This window comes from Lepisma saccharinum, chromosome 2 (genome assembly GCF_977018435.1).
Source record: "Lepisma saccharinum chromosome 2, izLepSacc3.1, whole genome shotgun sequence".
NCBI classification, from domain to species: Eukaryota; Metazoa; Arthropoda; class Insecta; order Zygentoma; family Lepismatidae; genus Lepisma; species Lepisma saccharinum.
Window position 1 is genome coordinate 93403672 of NC_139230.1, and position 19426 is coordinate 93423097.

At 37.5% G+C, this 19426-nt stretch overlaps 1 protein-coding gene across 1 annotated transcript in view; it reads left to right on the forward strand.

The window, feature by feature from the left end:
- The window catches only part of LOC145984097 (sterol carrier protein 2-like), a 128896-nt gene that overhangs the window by 37496 nt on the left and 71974 nt on the right, over positions 1 to 19426 (forward strand). The window contains exon 2 of the mRNA XM_083117507.1: positions 363 to 492. Coding sequence (XP_082973633.1) covers positions 363 to 492 — 130 coding nt within the window. The remainder of the gene's footprint in view (positions 1 to 362; positions 493 to 19426) is intronic.

Sequence of the window (19426 nt, forward strand, 5' to 3'; positions counted from 1 at the left end):
TTTGAAGCTTTCAGTACGGTGTATACGACCAGACAGCACGCGCCTGAAAAGATCTCAAGTCAGATAAGGAGGTGTTGTGCGTATTCATTAAATATGTAATTAGAACTGAAGTTTTTAATTAATTTGGATCACATTTATACATCCTTTTTTTTTTTCGTTTTTAGGTCCTTTTGTTGATATTTTTACATCTTTTATAGGTCTTTTTTTGGCAATTTATAGGTCTTCAACTTCCGAGCTCTAGTAATAATACTTCAAGTTTTGTCATTTAGTCTGTTCATTACACACTCAAGTTTTTTTTTAATCATTTGATAAAAATCTTGTTTTAACCAACTAAGCATGATTAAAATATTTTTACATTTCAGTTTGAAAAACCTGGGAGGCGAGAAGATTTTGACTATCCACAAATGGCAAAAGAATCTGTGACAAAAGCATTAAATGATGCAAGACTGCATTATAGGGACTTAAAACAGGCATGTGTGGGATATGTGTATGGTGAGTGATTAGTATACTTCCCTTACAACTTCTTGGAAACATGAACTCCTATTCACATGCATATCCTACAAATTGGCTGAATAATTTTCATTGAAAAAAGTGTTCCAACATAATGCTCATTAATTCATGTGTGTGGGTCATATATACTCAAGAATACTAAATTACTATTTATCCCATAAAAGTAAGATTCCTGTCTGTACTTAGATTCATATGCAATCATGAGTCTGTACACATTTGTCATATTATAAAGAGGCAGAAATTTTGTATATCAGCAATCAGCTGGTTTTGTTTATATCAGTAAATATACAGCATTTGACAATTCCATATCTGTAACAATAATTGGAATAAAGCTGCTCTGTGATATGAAGATAAAGGTATGTAGAGGTTTTTAGTCCGGGGGAGAGTGGATTCTAGACTGGAACATGTTGTTCAGTAGCAACTTCTTTTAACTCACCTAGGGGTATATCCATCTCAATGAAATTGGATTTTGTACAAATAAGACTAGACATTGTGGACGATTGTTTTGACATATGGAAGGGAACGAAGAGGCTGCTCAACATATTTGCCAAAGATATACAAGATGAAGAAAAAGGGATATTATTGGAACTCAGAATAGAAGAAGAAGACAAGATTAGCTACCTAGATATATTGATGAAAAGGAAGAGAGGACAAGAAATTGAAACCGCTTGACATCAGAAGAAGCGTGCAGCAGGGGTATTCTGCCACAAAAGAAGTGATGTAAGTGAGGTGACAAAAAGGAAATTTTATACAGAATATGGAGAACAGAATCAAGAAAATATGCACGAAAGAATGTCAAAATGAAGGCAAAGTAAATAGCCTATGGAAACAGGTGGAAAAAATGGCTATGAGAAAGAGGATAGACTGGACATAAACAGAAGAAGGAAGAAAAGTGGCAGGGGAGAATTGGAAGAGAAAGAGGAAGAGAAAGAAAAAGAGAGGAGGTTTGGAATAAGGAGTATGCGGAAGACCACAGAAAAGATATGCAAAGTGCTTAGAAAAGCGGTCATTAAAACTTACGGGAAGGGAGGGAGAAGCATCTTAAGAATAGCAAAGAATGCAAACAAGAAAAAGAAAAACAGAGAAGAGGAAGAGGAAGGGATTATCTACGAAGTGAAATGTAAAGAATGTCAGAGTGTGTACATGGGAGAAACGAAAAAGAGGTTGAAAGACAGGTTGAAACAACATAGGGATGATGTACGACTTAAGAGGGAGAGAAATGCAATATTTAAACACAGGAGAGAAACAGGACATGACACAGAGTGGGATGAGGCTAAGCAGCTAGGAAAGGAGAAGAGAATACTAGTGAGAAAATGGAAGGACTCCAAGGAAATAGAGAAGAAAGGCGAAGAAGACACAATGAACTGGAATGGGAGACTGAAGTTAAACAAAGAATGAAAGAAGGTGTTAGAAAGAGTGGAAAGGACAAGAGAGAAAGAGGAGAGAAGAAGGAAGAAGAATAAAGGAAATAGAGCTTGAGATAAAGAGTCCAGCGACATTCTCTTTCAGGTGAAAGTACAGTTAACAAGGATAAGCCACCTGCTAGATTGTTCCAGAACTACTTTCTAATAGTCTGGAGGGGAGTATTTTTGTGTATATACAGGGCTGTTCTAAATGATCTTCCCGATTTCAAAGTTTAATATCTCACGTTTATTTAGTCACAATGACATGCAAATTATTTTAAATGAAAAAAAAAACTCAAAAAGTTTTTTTTTTTTTTACATACATATGTGTTATGTTCCACGTCAAAGGTGCTCAATATGAGTGCCTTTTGTAATTCGGCACACATCAAGCCGATAGTCAAATTCTTGCCACACTCTTCCCAACATCTCAGTGTCAATGGACGCAACTGCTTCTTGGATGCGTACTCGAAGTTCAGGTAAGTTGTTAGGTAGGGGAGGCTCATACACTTGGTTTTTAACATAACCCCACAAAGAAAAGTCTCACGGGGGGCCAAGGAAGAAAAACCTGATCCTCACGACTAGCTCGTCCTATCCATTGATTTGGTATTGGTAACCTTCTGTTGAGTTCCCTCCTGACATCCTGGTGCCACACTGTTTTCTGCTTCAAGTTCAATTCTCTACTTGCACGAACCGTTTATTTGTTGGGGTTTCTGACGAAAGTCGCATGCACCCGATCAACTGTTTCATCACTAACTCCTGGCTGGCTGTTGATTTCCTCTTGCAGATACACCACTTTCTTTAAATTGTCTATACCACTTCCGTATTGAGTGACCGCTTGGTGGATCTAACCCGAACTTCGTCCTAAAACTTCGTTGGACACAAATAACTGACTGTTGTACATGATATTCCAGGACACAAAATGCTCTCCTGTCTTTGTTTCCAGCCATCTTGATTTACTGTCGCCCTAGCGGTAGAATGCGTAACTAAACATTAGCTTTGCCAGACACTAAAACTTCTTGCGTTTTTCTTTAATTTCTGTGTTGTGTAGGGAACTAAACGAATCACATAATTAACAAGCAATTTATTCAGCTTGCGTGTGAGGATAAGCTTCATATTGTTGTTGAATTTTTGCTTTTTGTCCACTTCGTGCGCAGAGAGAGGACTGGACTTATTAATTAATGTGGGATTGGAACCACTATGTAGCTCTATGTTTTGAGAGGACATGGGTCTTGCCATGAGAAATAGACAGCATGCAATGGATGGGCGAAGCCAAGAAAATGCAATAAAAAATGAGCGACATTGATTTTTCAGCTGCAAGTGTGCAACTATTTGACTCCAGTTTTCCCTGTCGTGTTCTTTGTAAATTGATGGCTCATTTTAGTGAAATGCATGGAAGTATTTGGGAGTTTTTGTAAATATCAGTATAGCTAATTGTACTGAGGAACCATACATTTCCTTACTGATTCTAACTGCAGGAATTATTCAGTTTGATTCATGGGCCTCCCCAATGGCATAGTGGCAATGTCGTTGCTTTGTAATCAAGGTGTCCTGGGTTCGATACCCAGTGGAGGCACATGGTGGTTCAGATCCCACTTTAAATTGTAGATCCAGTCCCAATTAGCCTATCTGTGCATAAAAGTGGACATAAAACAAAACTCAAGAAACTCAATTTGATTCGTGTACAGCTATAATTTTGTCCATTTGTAAACTTTTTTCCTCAAAAGTGTGAAATAATATTTGAAATGTTATTTTGCATGTTGTAATACAGTTTGATAAGGTGTTTAACTCCAACATCAAGGTGGTGACAGACCTGGAAATCCTGGAAAACCGGTAAAAGTTAGTGCCAAAAAAAGTCAGGGAAATGTCAGGGATTTTTTTAATATTTTTTTTTAAGATATCGTTATGGAACTCTGCATGGGAACAGGAAATCTTGTTGCTATGTTTCTGCCTCAGCTTTTAGACCAATTTTATGCACAACACAACCACGGCACCAGACACCAGTGATGGCAGGAGAGAGAAGAGAGAAAGAAATTTCCGAAGGGGCAGAAAAATTTGTTAAGCCTCTAAATATTACGTGGAAAATGCATTGAATTATCATTTTTTCTTGTCCTTATGGGAGTAGTAAGGGGACGGAACTGTCAACAGATGGAGGGGATGGGAGCAGGTGGCGCCGTCAAATAGTTGTTGGACATTGTAGTAAGGCATTTTGTTGGACAAACTGAAGGAACATGGAAACAAATAGGCTCCATTGATACATACAATTTTTGTCGAATATCGCCACCCGACAAAGTATCTCACTACAACATGTGACAGAAATTCCATGCATGGGACTCTTATGATTTTTGTTCGATGTCTTCAGACTGCAACATCCAACAAAAATTGTATGCATAAACAAGAAGAGCTTTAGACTATGGATGCCCAAATGGATCCGGATCGGGATCCGAAAGTTCCGGATCCGAGAGTTCCAGATCTGAAAATTTTGGATCCGGATCTGGGTCTGAAAGTTTCGGATCTGGATCCGGATCCGAGAGTTTCATATCTCAATCCCATTATAATATTACCACACCTTAAAAGGTATTATGATCTTCGATTACAAAGAAATTTTTCATTAGTTAGTCCTACAAGAATTTTTTTCAAGTGTTGTTCCTAAAATACTTTGCTACGCATCGGCTAACACACTCGTGCACAAAAATAATCTTACTTGTTTAACATAAAATGTCAGAGGTGATTTTGTAAATGCCATTGAAATGAATATGTATTCATTCGAATGTATTGGAAATGAAAACATACATAAATGTGAGACATTCAATTCCAGGATGAAACCTTTAACACGTATAACAAGATAGAAATGTTATGCAAAAATTATACAATTGTTCTACAGTTACAGTTTTACAAATTAAAATAAAACATTATAATATATGCAGTGTTATATAATTACAAAGTGTAAGACTAACAAGGGAGGTTATCTAAGTCCCTCCGATTTCCATGAAACTTGGCAGGCGTATAGTGGGGCCCAAAGGAAGAAATACTTGTTTTTTTGTTTCAGCTAAAAAACGGTTTTAGGGGGCAAAATCACCTCAAATGTCAAGATGAGGGCAAATTGATGTGAGGATCTGACCCCTGTGTCCCCCTCCGATTTCCATGATATTTGGCAGGTGTGTGTATAAAAGGGCCCAAATGAAGAAATACGTGTTTTTTTTTTGTTTCGGCTAAATAACTGTTTTAGGGGGCAACCCCCCCCCCCCTCAAATGTCAATATCAGGACAAATTTAAGTGTGCATTTGACCTATGTGTCCCCCTCTGTTTTCCATGATACTTGGCAGGTGTGTGTATAAACGGGCCAAAAGAAAGTTCCGGATCCGGATCCGAAAAATTTTAGGATCCGGATCCTTAGGATCCGGAACCAACCAGATCCGGATTTCGGATCTGTCAGGATCCGGATCTGGCCATCCCTACTTTAGACTGCAAATATGCTGCTGGAATTTTATTACTCTTCTGGCTCACTTCACCTTATTTAATGTAGCAGTGCTTACGAAGGTTTTCTTTCATCATCCTGATGTATAACTGGTTTTGCACAAGTTAACATATGTTTACAATGACATTGCACTATTCTTAGATATCAAGAAGAGTCCAACAAAACTGGATATATATTGAATACTATCACGAAAAAGTGAACCATAAATCTGCATTGGTGAATGTTATAAAAATTGGCAAGTGCATGCATGCTCCCAACCTCAAATTTACTGCAACACTAGTATTGCAATGAAAATAATGCCACTCTCTGTCCTGTCTGTTTAAACTCGTGAGAGATGGTCATTAATCTCTCACTTGAGTGAAGTTAATGTCCAATATTATGAAATAAAATACCAATAATAAATACGTAAATATTTTAATATCATATTTACTCGAATCATTCAATCATAAAAGCAAATTGCTTTCTTCAAGAATTGACTTTTCTCTGCCAGCCCTGCTAAATTTTCACTTTCCATCTACTGATTTATACGAGTGGTGGCCAGAAAGTAATTTCCAATTAGTAGGGACATTGATTTTTTGCAAACGTGAAAACCGTGAAAAATGTTAATTGCTGCGAAGTTGTGTGTATGAATGTGCAGTGATGTCTGGACACAATTTTTGCCCGTTCGAAATATCGAAATAATGTGAATTGTTGGCGTTTTTAGCGATTTTTTTAAAAAAAAAATTCCATAAAATCCAACATTCTTGTCTTTTCTAGGCCATGTTTGTGTACATAGAACATGCATGTTTTCCAACATTTTATTCAAGAGTAAACTATAATGCTTGTTATACATGGAATAATTCCGACAGCCACATTAAATCATGTATTTCCCACGATTTTTTTCAACTTCTATCAAAACCATCACAGAGCAAAGTGGCAGGGTTCTAACAGGAGACCGAGTGCGTATCTACCATCACACGGGAGCCACATCTTCAGTATTTGTCGCATGAGATGTGTTTTGAATTACCAAGCTAACTGCGCACCATCGGGAATTTTCAAACGAGAAATAATGGAGCTCAGTTGTTAGGGCATCTTCTGACTACCATGTGAGAGACCCGGGGTCGATCCCCTTGCGGGGGAGAACTAGGATCTTTTCCACCTATTCAAACTGCTCCGGTGCTCACCCAGCGTCATATCAAGCGAGAACCTGGAGGAAAGTTTGAGGGATAAATGTAGCCAGGAGCATGGTGCTGATCACATCACCCCCACCTTCAGCCATGATCAAGAAAGTGTGGGGCCCTAACTCCACACCCCTATACACCTTCATGGCAAAGTGCAGGGGAGCACTTTACTTTCTCAAAAACCGGTTCCAACATATCAAACTGTCACTAAAATACGTAGATGTGACCTACAATTGAAAATAATAGTTTAAAAGCACAATGGAGTATTAAGTTTCGGTATATTTGGCAGAAAAATGTTCTAAAAAAAACCCGAATTTTGGAAAAATAAAGTCAAAAAAATATAATACCAGTTTTTGGTGCCATAATATATTGGTATCTGTCACGTGAGATTGATTGATATAATGTTTTTGGGTGCATCACCACTTATGGTCGTTATGCACCCTTCAGTATGTACGGGGAAAATTCCATTATCTAAAACCCTTACCTTAAAATTAAAAAGGGGGTATAGAAAATAACTTTCCCAAAATAACTTTCAAGATATCAAATTCTCACGAAGAGGCGTAGGCCATTTGACTTACAAATTGAAACAGTAGTTTAAAAACACCATGAAGGTATAATTTCAGATATTTGCCAGAAAATGCCCTAAAATGAAAATGTGAATTTTGGAAAAAATAACACTGAATAGTAAAAAATAAAAAAATTAAATAAAAAATACACCAATTTGAAAAAAATAACAATAAATCAAGGACCCTACTGATTAGGCATAAATAAAGCAAGAATATCAGTTGTAATTTATTGCATTAGTAACATTGAGTCCTAACCTAATTTTCAGCATAATCACCACCGTTGTTCTGGCATTTGTCGTAGCATGGCACTAAATTTTGTATGCCCATGGCATATGTGTCTAACAACAAAGACTGAAACTATCTCTTCCACAGTGTAGCTGTCAAATCCTTGTTCTGCCAGAAACCTCTTCAGTTAAACAAAGATATGAAAGTCGATACATGCAAGACCAGGGCTGTACAGGGAGTGGTCCAAGATCTCTCACCTGAAGTGATGCAAAAGGCCCGTGTGTACTCAGCTGTATGGGGTTGTGCAAATTCGATTGGCCTTCTGTGAATTGTTGCACCATCGTCTGACCATACTAGCCCCGCCTAGTTGGCTGCACTTTTTGACTCGCTTTGACTCTCTTTGCACCGAAACATCTAGTTGGTTGCACGGTGCAACACCGAGTCATCTAGTTTGTTGATTTGGAGTCAAGTAGTGTATTTGGTGTCTGCACCGTCTGCAGTACCTTCCGGTGTATGTTTGGTGTATGGTCACGTGGTATGTGCTAACTAATCAAATGACCGTTTAAAGCAGCAGACAGGCATTTGTTGAATATTCTGAACTTGAACACCGCTTTTCGTCTAGTTGGTTGAAAGTCATTTCTTTGCACCACCTTTGCACCACCCTGACACTGGATACACCTGCACTGCACCGAGTGTCAAAAAGTGCAGCCAACTAGACGGGGCTAGTATCACTCACGACGTCCGGTCTGCACACCTCACATGATTGCTGGTGGTTCTGTGCCAAATTCTGAGCATGCACAAATCTGATTACTACATGTAGGCAGTTGGTGGGAGACTGTATGAGAGCTGCAATCTTTAACCTAGAACTTTCCTAAAATGGCTGCATTGCAACTGTACCAGATTACAGCTACATGCCACTTCTTCCTGCCTGCATGTGTGTGTGTGTTGCTGTTCGACCACTAGTGCTGCGTATAGGCACCATTGGAGCTTTTTTCGGGATGACCCTCGTATATGAACTTTCAGAAGCTGTTATTAACAGAGTGTTCCTGTTTTAATGTGTGGTTAGCTAAATCAGGTACCTATACAATGCAATTTTATAAATTCCTTACGTTAAATTTCTAATGCTTGCATACCCTTTTTGTCAGCAATAATGGTATAACTGCATGTTGTCAGTTTCACAGTACTTCACTTGGATATACTGTACTGAAGCAGAAATCCCATTGATAATGTAAGGAAATATGACACTTTCTCTTGTACAATTCAATTGTTTCACTTATATGCAAGAGTTAAGTTCTTTGCTTTACAGAGAAGAGAGAAGTAGCTTTATGCATCCAAAAATGAGTCCACACTCATGGTTCTTGCAAGCAGAGGGTTCCAAACCTCAGTGGAAATATCAACATATAATACCGAGAATGTATAAGGAGACGGATAAATTACAAATTGTATTTCTTGATCAATCACTCTTCACTCTTATCTCATTTAGTCGTAACTTTAAAAATAATCAAGTATTTATTTTAAACTTACTGTGTATGATAAAATTTCGTAATCCTTCCCTAGCTTGTGAATTGTAATAATTTTCCAAACTCACTATTTTGCAGTTTCAATTCAAATCATAGAGAATAGAGAAATTAAGTCAATTTCATAGAAGATAATATTGGTACTTAACAAATCCATGCCTGGATCTGTACGAGTTTATTATTTCCATTTGCAAACACATCGAGATAGTTTAATTTGTAATTGTCAGGGGAAAATGTAAATGTTGTCCTGGAAAACCTGGAATAGTCCGGGAATTTCACTTCTGCTTGTTTGTAGCCACCCTGAACATACAACTCCAACATTAGTCCTTAATTATATTCATACACATTTTATTCTTGAATTAGTTTTGTTTTTAGTATTAGAAAGTGAACTAATATGAAATGTATGCCAATAGGAATAAACTATAAAATTTACTGATTCTGATACTCAAAATTCAACTGGTCCAATAAAAATTTGCAAGTGATTCTTGCAGAACATGTGTGGTTCTTTCACCTCCTCAATTAGTGTGTTTGTGTGATGAAGTGATTGAATGGGTTTTGCTTTTAATAAAGAACTGTGTATTTAAACATGTCTTTACAAAAGTATTACATACAAATTGTGTGTTTTCATTCATAAGAATAATAACAAAATTGCAGAATATTATACTAGATTACAGACTATTTATAAATATATCAGATTGGTAAAATTATCACTAACATTATTGATGCACTGATACCTATAGAATAACAATCTGTCCCATAATAATAATATATAATAATGATTATTATTATTATTATTAAGAAGGTGAGGATGGTATGGCTATGAGGGAAAATGTGGGCTATTGTAAAATAAATTTAAAATAGTACATAGGTATTGCATTGTGTGTTGACTACTATGGTAAACTCAGGAAAATACATTTCAAGTTCACGTGGGAACTCTGAATTAGTTCCAGTTCAAAAACAGCATTTGACATGCTGACCTTGTTACAAAGACTACATTGCCAATATTAAAACTAGGGAAACTAGAGCCAAATCAAGATGCAAAAGCAACATCTGAAAACTAAAACCAGCTTCTGTAATGGTATGGTCAACATAATGTGCCACAAGTGAGAGGTCCCAACCTTGAACCTTGGTCATTTCATCAATTCTTCATTATTTCTCATCACTGCAATTAATAGAAGATGTAGAACAGGGATGGAAACCAACTAAAATGGAAACAAATATATTTTTGCTGCCTTGGTGGTTGTTTCATGATCTTGCATTTGAAGGTTCTGGGCTCATGTGTCAGATTGGATATGGGCATTCCTTAACTTTTATACACCTCGTTCAAGAAAATACTTTAAAAGTTGAGGCAATTTTATTCACAAATTTTGTTGTGTGAGCTCTATCATAACTATAATTCTTGAATTGTAGAAACTATGGAACCATTTATTATTTGGATTAAATTGTAGAAGAAGGCAATATAACCTGGTTCCTGTATTTTACACTAACATTTTCAATCTAATGCAGTTTTTACTTTGGTTATTCTGTTCAAATACTGAATAAGTGAACTTTTTTCTGTTAATAATAATAATTTCTGCTTTTCTGTAACTTGAAATTAATGGTTCCTAGGAGAGGATCCATTCGACCACTCCCGATGCCCAATCAGATGCTACAAAGAATTTTGACACCAAGGGTAATACACTGCTTCTTTTTAAAAGCATTATGCATTGTTGTTACTGTAAGCATTTTTAATGCGGTTTGGCATGATTTTGGTGACCATAGAGACCTACTGAATATATGAGGGTGGAACGGAACAGGGGCCGTAGAATGAAATCAACAAGGTTTATTTCAAACGTAATCTCCAAAGTTACACAAGCACTTGGCCCACTGTTTCACCAAGCGGTGAATACCCTGCTTGTAGAACTCCTTTGGTTGAGATTGGAACAAGTTGTGAACATTGTCCATGACTTCATTGTCTGAGTGGAAGCTCCGACCCTTCTTCTGTTTTATAACTTTCATTATTAGGAGGGAATATGGATAAAATACACTTCCACTGAGAGGATTCTTATTCAGCACAAAAATAAAACCAATTTCTGCTCTATACAACAATTAGTTCTCATGCTATGGATTTTTTATATATTGCAGCATATTTGAAAAGCATGTGCCAGGAAAGCCCAGTCCTCAAAAGGTTCATTCAGTCAGTATGGCATATTCACTGGAATATGTGCATTATTGAAGAGTATTTTAAATACTTGTTCTTATTCTTGTGTGTAGATGCATTATCTTCATTGCTCTTTAATTTTTCTTTAGAATATGCTCTTAGGAATATAAAGAAACTAATGAAGGACTAAAATTAAATGGTGTGACTGTTGTTAGCATATGCAGATGATGTATATTTTGAAAAGCAGCTAAAGAGATAGGTTTGGAAGTTAGCAAGGAGAAAACTAAATATATGCTTACAGGCCAAAACCAAGTGTTAAGCAATAATCAAAATTTAATTATTGATAACAACTCGTTTGAATCAGTTTCCAAATTCAAGTACTTAGCAGTAATACTAACAAATGAAAATGATATTAAAGAGGAAATAATTCAAGAAATGAGTGTTACTTTTCTCTTCATAAACTTTTATCTTCTCGTATAATATCTAAGAAACTAAAATTTATAATATACAAAACAGTAATTTTGTCTGTATGAATGTGAAACTTGGTCCCTTACATTGAAAGAGGAGCATAAATTAAAAGTATTTGAAAATAAAAACCTTAGAAAAATATTTGAACCTAAAAGGGATGAGGAGACAGGTGAGTGGAGAAGGTTGCATAATTTAGAACTACATAATTTGTATTCGTCCAGATATTATTAGAGTGATTAAATCAAGAAGACTTAGGTGGGTAAGCCATATGGCACAAATGGGAGAGGAAAGAGATGTTTACAGGATTCTTGTTGGGAGGCCTGATGGTAAGAGACCAGTAGGAAGGCCAAGACAAAGATGGAGGGATAACGTTGAGATGGACCTAAAGGAAATCAGTAGGCATGGAAAAGAGTGGATGGATCTTGCTCAGGATAGTGACAGGTGGAAGGCCTGTGTTGCTACAGCCATAAAACTTAGAGTTTAAGAAGGTTAGATAGTTAGTTAGTCTTGTGTGCAAGAGGTGTTCCAAGAAAAAAATACATTGGTTTTACTGTACTTTACGTGAAACCAGAAGTGTATGAATTACATGTAGGATCATTCAAATTTATGAACTCAATGATGGTGAGTTTAATAATTAATATTTTAAAATTATTTATAATTAATAATAATAATTAATATTTTAATATCCAAACTGTAATATTAAAATTAATAAACATGTAGGTAAAGGGATTAAAAGGAATATACAGACTCAATGAAATAGAGACATCTAGTAGCCATATTTACGACTCACTCTTGCCATTTCAAAATGAGCATTTCACCGGACATGCAATGGCAGTGTTGCCAGGCCCATAGATGTTTACAATTAAAAGTCAAACTTCGGTACATTGTCAGACATCTAATTATGACCCTTTGATAATTTCTTATATATTTTTCTCAGTGGAGAAATTATTAATTTATAGAATTTTCTGTATGGAGTAAACTCATAATGTTAAGCATTAAAAATATCTCAATGGATGAGGCTTCATAATGAGGTTTGGGGCTAGCAGGGGGATGCTCTTATGATGTAAATAGTAATGGCTTAATTTGTCAGTCTTTTATTGGTGAATTCAACTAATTTATGTTCATACTCTCTTGAAACAAAACATACGTTTCTTTTATCCTGCCACTTGTTGATCATAACACCTTCATCACCTCTAGTTTCCTCTTTTTTAAACTTTGACCGTGTAACTGCCTGGGGATTGTTTTTCCTGTTAGAGTGAAGAGCAGCACTTGAAGTGGCTATTGTTAATTGGAGGGATGTTTGGTCGAGGTTTGGGGCTGGCAAGGGGATGTTTTTATGGTTTAACAAGGTGACAAGACAGCTGGGGGATGCTTCTTGAATATTTTGCCAGCTGGGGTAGGGGCTTACCATCCCCCATATCTCTCTCACCTTAAGCACTGGTTAGTAGTACCTGTACAATAGGTGTTTATCTCCAGGAGAGTCAGTGCTAGGTCATGACTGATGTAGAAGTTGTCAATTTATAGGATGTGTCCATTTTGTACATTTTACTACATGATGTGCTTGAATGGTTTACCTGAGGACCAAGTGATTTGGTTCTGTAAGGTGGTGTATTTTTATACCATATTTATGCCTCCTGCTTTTTATATACTGCCTAAAGAAGAGTTTACCATGTCACAGAACCATTGCTACATCTATGGTGAGTTCTTTCCTAGGGTAATACACTGAGAGTATTTTATTGTTAAAATCAGTGGCGGCCCGCGCCTGCTATGATGGGTAGTGCCAACGTGATCGAGAAATCGAAAAAATCTCCGTTAGCATATCAATGACAGGAATCTAGTGAAATAGTAATTTTAAATGGAATTTTGTTTAATAGAATTTACATGCAGACAAAATATCAATTTTCTAAACAATAGTCACAATCTGAAATGCTTTACTCACCGAGATCCAGAGAGGAAAAGGCCTGCATTCCTCGCGAGACAGTCAGCAAGAACGATAGATGAAGTCCATCCTGCGTTCCTTTTTGTTTGCGAATAAATCTATCACTTTCTTGTTAAAATTGTCTATGTTGTTCACAAAACTTTTCTCGCAAGAGAGCATGCCCAACGACGCGAGTCTTTCTTCTTTCATTGTGTTGCGTAGAAATGTTTTTATTCTCTTCATCATCGAAAATCACCTTTCTGCTTCTGACGATGACATTGGCATTGTTATTAGCAATTTGAGCACTTTAGTGGTTTCTTGAAATGTATCACATAACTCTTCGTTCATGATGAGAGAAAGGAACGGAACAGCGCCAGACACCGCTCTCAATTCTGGTCGGGAGTAGCATACTTGGAGTTCACTTTTTAGTCTTTTGTCTTCTAAGAACGGGTACGCTTTGGTCAATTCTTTTAGGTGCCCATCGGGGAAGTGTTTTAAATGGTGTTCAAATTCCTGCACATCGAACAAATTTGCCGCCGCAAGGTGTGTCGTGAACTGAAATCTTGTTTTCATTTCGGACAAAATGGTATCGCATACTTCCAGTGCTTCTCTTCTCTTGTTGTCAGAATGTACTGTCCTCTGTCTTTTGGGTGCACTTTCATCACCGCCAGTTTCCAGTTTAACAGAATCAATTACATTATCAATCTGCTGCCGCACTGCCTGTATGCATGTTTCGAAGTTTTGTAAACACTGGCGAGCTTTTAATGAATCGACGATCCTCCTTTGCAGTTGGCTGAAGATTATTTCTACGTGCGGCATAATGTGATGGAAGAAAGTCAACCAAAACACGAAGTTCGCTTCGCGCAGCAGCAGCTTGTAGGATGAGGCTTGGGTGAGGGTGGCTTGCAGAGTTATGTCATCGCGGTTCTGAATTGTGTCCATGACGGTAATGAGGTCTTCTCTGTACTCGTGCACCGTGTTCACTCCACGAGAATGAAAGTTCCATCGCGTCTGAGATGCCCGAGGCAACCTCCTGTGAACGATCTCGTCCAGAATTGCCGTTCTCTGCGAAGAACTGGAGAAAAACGAACAAATCGAAGACAGATTAGCGAAAAAGATTCGCACGTCCCTATTGATGGAAGCTGCCTTTGACATCACTAAATTCATTTGGTGTGCATAGCAATGGATGTAATTTGCAAAGGGATACTTATCTTTTATTTGCTTTTGCACTCCATTGATGCGCCCGCTCATTACCGATGCTCCGTCGTAACTTTGTGCGATCAATAAAGGTGAATTATTTCTTATAATTGACTCAAGTTCTTGAAGGATGCATTTCGAAATAGCGTTTGCATCGTGTCCACCTGGATTCATGAATTTCCAAAATCTTTCGACAGGCTTTCTTCCAACTATGTAACACAGTACAATAACAAATTGATATTGGTTAGACACATCGGTGGTTTCATCAGCAATAATCGCTATGTAATCTGCACCTTTAATCTCTTCACGAACTTCGTTATGATACACTTCCAGCATGCACTGAAGCAGTTCGTTCTGTATTGTTTTCGAAGTGTATTTAGCAGCGTAGGAACTATACTGAGCTCTATCAAGGTGATCTTTCAAATCTTTATCTAATTCGGAACTGAAGTGAATTAACTCCCGAAAAATGCCTTTATTTTCCGATTGCTCTCTCTCATCATGACCCCTCAAAGCCAATTCAAGAGCGCCACAGAAACGAATACAATTTATTATCAAATTCAACACATACCTGTTTCTGTCCACATGTTCGTTGTGCTTCGCAATGGATTCTCTGTAATACGAACTCAGTTGAGCTTCGATATTAACTTTCCCCAACATGGATAAACTCACTACATTGTTCATGTGTTCTGTTGATTTTTCATGAGCTTTCATTTTCTCCCACACATGCACAATATCTGTAACACCCCCTTTAGTCCAGTGGAATTCCCCGCCGAAGAGTACACACGGAAAACAGAACAAGGCCATTTTCTCTTCACAACCACATAACCACTTGTTCTTAGAATATATGCCACTATTGAACTTTCGACGCCTCTCGCCTTTACCACTCTTTTGTGTACAAGTGATGTTTAAATCTGGCGTGGGCCGGCCAAGATGCTTAACTTCTAATTTATCCTCATATGGTAACGTGGAAAACGAGGTATGTAATAACGCACTAATCTGATTCATCTTCACTCACTACCCTACCGTTTGTACACTATCGGACACCTTCCACTCCACTGAAAGAACAACAATTAGAGCCGCAAAGTCCAACACGGAAATAACGCTTTGCTTTGTTTCCAATTCCTCCACTCCAGCAAGGCACATCAACAACCAGTGTTACTAACAACTACAATATATTTAGCGCTAAAACTCCAGTAGCATCTGCTGAATAAAATGTGGATCTAAATATTGCAAAATCCAATGTAAAAAATCGAATTCTATCACCAAGTAAAGTTCATATACTAAGTTTCCTGCGTGTTTTTATTAAAAATATAAAAGTGAAAGATTCTATGGTGATGGGAATTTCATTCGATATTTCGACTTATTTTTTCTTTACAACAGATATGTAGTATATTTTCGACGTCCAGTTGGATTTTTTTTCCAAAATAGGCAGAAAAGTAGATATTACTTTTCTCACGAATTACTTCCCCAGCGGGTCCTACAAATCAGTCAGATTTAGCGACTTATCTCTGAAGAGCAACACTGCAAAAGTTCCCTCCTTCGAGCCACGCAAAATCGGGCCCGACGGCTGGGTCTTATGACCAGAAAGGCTACCCCCCTTTCCCCCGCCGCCTTGCTTTCAGCTCAGACTTCTTCAACCCTCCGCACATGTGGCAACTTCGTTAGACCACCTACAGCGCCTTGTAGGCCAGCTCTTGGAGGGCACGGACCGTTCGTTGCCTCTCGACTCGCGAGGGTAGAAACAGCTGGCGATGCGGCGAAGAGGTTGAGGCGGTCGTCAGCTTGACTGATTGCGAGATTCGAATCTCCTTGTCTGTAAATTATAAATGTATTATTTTAACAATACTTTGGCAGGGTATGCTTTTCTTCTGAGGGTAGTGCCATGGCACGGCGGCTCTCACCTTTGAGCCGCCACTGGTTAAAATGGTCTAAAACCAAACTAATCTTGTCAGGTGCAGGTTCAGCAGAATTTGAATTTTTGCAGAAATGTAATAAAAAAAACTCTGTCTGCTCATAAACTGAGGGAAGCTACTGAAGAAGCAAAGTAATAATTTTCCAATAGACTTGTACACGATTGTCTCAGTATGGAAAAAAAAACCTACAAATAATTTTAGCTCTTTCAGAGTCAAATCCTTTCACGTAGAAATGTCTGATTTTCCTTGAGTCCCCCTTAAAAAATATACATTTTCAACATAATGATTGGTATATCATCTAGAAATGCATCATCAAATAATAACTGAAAATAATTATATGATGTACTATTTCCTGGTACAGGAACAAGAAATGTTGCTTTTATTAAAATGAATGTTTTTATACTATGTGAAGGATCATCAGACCATAAGGTATGTCTGCTTCCCTTGAAAACACACCAGTGGAACTTTTTGTTTCAGAGCTACTGACTGAAAATCCTTACTCACTAGCAACACTATCCAAACATCTTCATTTCCTGCGATTTAACTTTCACCACTTGAATGGAAAGATACATCACTCTAACCTACAGAAATTTGTCCACTTTACTAATTGTTATGTTTTCAATGGGGAGGCTCATAGTAGGAATAATAATAATAATGGTATCAATAATAACATTAATTAATTACACCATACAACATGCTTGTTCATGATTTTTTCATTAAAAACATAGAAAGTTTAAATGGCTTTTAATGTGTATCTGTATAAGATGAAAGTGTAGTTTGTTAGGTTGCAAAGCTGACTCACACAGTACAAGACCATTTTGTTTATAAAAACACTTTGTATCCTTGCAACCATTATGATCCTAAGGTTAAGTAACATATCATCATAGCTAGGAACCTTGACATTTTGCAAATGCAACAGCACCGAAAAATGTTAATTGCTGCAAAAAGGTGGTTATGTATATTCTGTGACATGTTCTGAACACATTTTTCATCCATTCGAAATTGCGAAATAATGTGAATTTGGCATAAGATGCAAATTGTAGTCTTTTTCACAAAATTCAATACATTTTGTGCTTAAAAAATGAAAAATACACCATTCTTGTGTTTTACACTTAAAAAATGAAAATTACCACATTTTTGCACATATAACATGCATGTTTTCTGAAATTTTATCCAAAAGAAAAACCATGGCATGTGTTATACCTGGAATTATACTGACTGCTACGTGCACAATTTTTCACTTTCTATCAGAACGTTGTATGGACTGCGGTAGCTTAGTTGGTAGAGTGGAAGACCAGAGTTCAAATCCTGGAGCAGGTGATCTGGATCAGGAATTTTTCCAGTCATTTTCCTGTTTCTGCATGGCTCTGAGGCGACCAGTTTCATACATCGGTTCATGGGGGGGGGGGATTAAAGGTGGTTGGGCATGATAAAAGTACATCATCCCAACTATGGCTGAGATCAAGAATATGTGGAGATCTACCTCCACATCACCCCATATGCCTTCATGGCATGTGTTCACAGGCACAGGGGAATCTTTACCTTACCTTACCTTATTAGAACATTTTGCATTCCCAGACAAAGTGTCACAGTTTTGGTGGAGATCAATTGTGCACACCTACTGTCACTCGGGAAACATGACGTTTGTATTTTCAGCACGAGAAACAATTTGGACTACTGGAAGTGCCACAATTTTGGCAAAGATCTGGTGGTCACTACCATCACTAACATACTGATAATGTGCGAATTGCACACAATGAAATATCAACTAAAGGTTAAAGGATTAAAAATCAGTAACTTACGTGTGTGAGCATGAGATTGGTCAAACGACGTTTCGAACTACCTTCTTCAGGTTAATGCGAAGTTTTCAGACACCTGACATGGTGCCTCGTCGAGAAAGTGTTGGTTGAGGATTTAGGTCAAAAGGTATAGGAAAGAATACTTACTAAAATGATGATGTAAAATATACATACTTAAAACCGCGCAATACTCTATTAAAACAAAAGAACGTTCAAAGTTGCTGAAGGCAAACTGCCGATTGGTGCTCGGGGTAGGTGAATGTACGGTGTCAGCTCATGCTTGGAGAAGGAAAACTCCTCCTCTCTGGCCTTTCCCCAACTGGGGCTCATGAGTCACCAGTCCGAGGTGAATTCTACTTCCACCTCGGCGGCTTTCCTAACCTCGGGGGTAACATGGAAGCCCATCTCGGCTCTATTCCCGGTGGCTTTATCCCATTTTAAAAAAAGTTAATCCAGCCATCTTCCAAGTTTCCGTCATCTCTATTGAGTTTATTCCAATTATCTGTGCATATATAGGCTGCCTCATATACATTCCTATCTAATTTGTTTAAATTTTCCTGATGATTTCTCTTTTGGCGATCTTATGCAGGTTAATATGCTCAGATAATCCTGTCTTGGGTATACCCTCTTTTACATCTGTATTGTGCTCACTCCACCTAATTTGCATACTCTTCCCCATCTGTCCCACGTATTCCTTTCTGCATTCACATATTATCTTGTACACTCCCTTTTGCTCTTCAGGGTTATCGTGCTTATCTCCCCTCCCTTTCTTATAAGAGGTGAAGTGTTTTTCAATGTTCAGAGGTGCTCTCACCCCACATTTTATCCCGTATCCCCTTACGGATTTTTCAATTTTCTCAGAAACCCCTTAAAATATGGAATCCCAACAAAATACGTGTTCTTTTCATCTTTTCCTACCTCTGTTTTATCTTAATCTTCCTCTTTATCATTTTGTGATAATTCTTGCCTAACAATCTTCTTAGCTTTCCTAGCTACTTTTTCCATGTCATGGATCGTATATCCATTCTTTATACCCACCTTCCTTATCCATTCTTCTTCTTTTTCTTTTTCCTTTTCGTCATTGCAGCCTTTCGGCGTGAATGAAAAAGAGAAAATGATAAAGACATGTACAAAC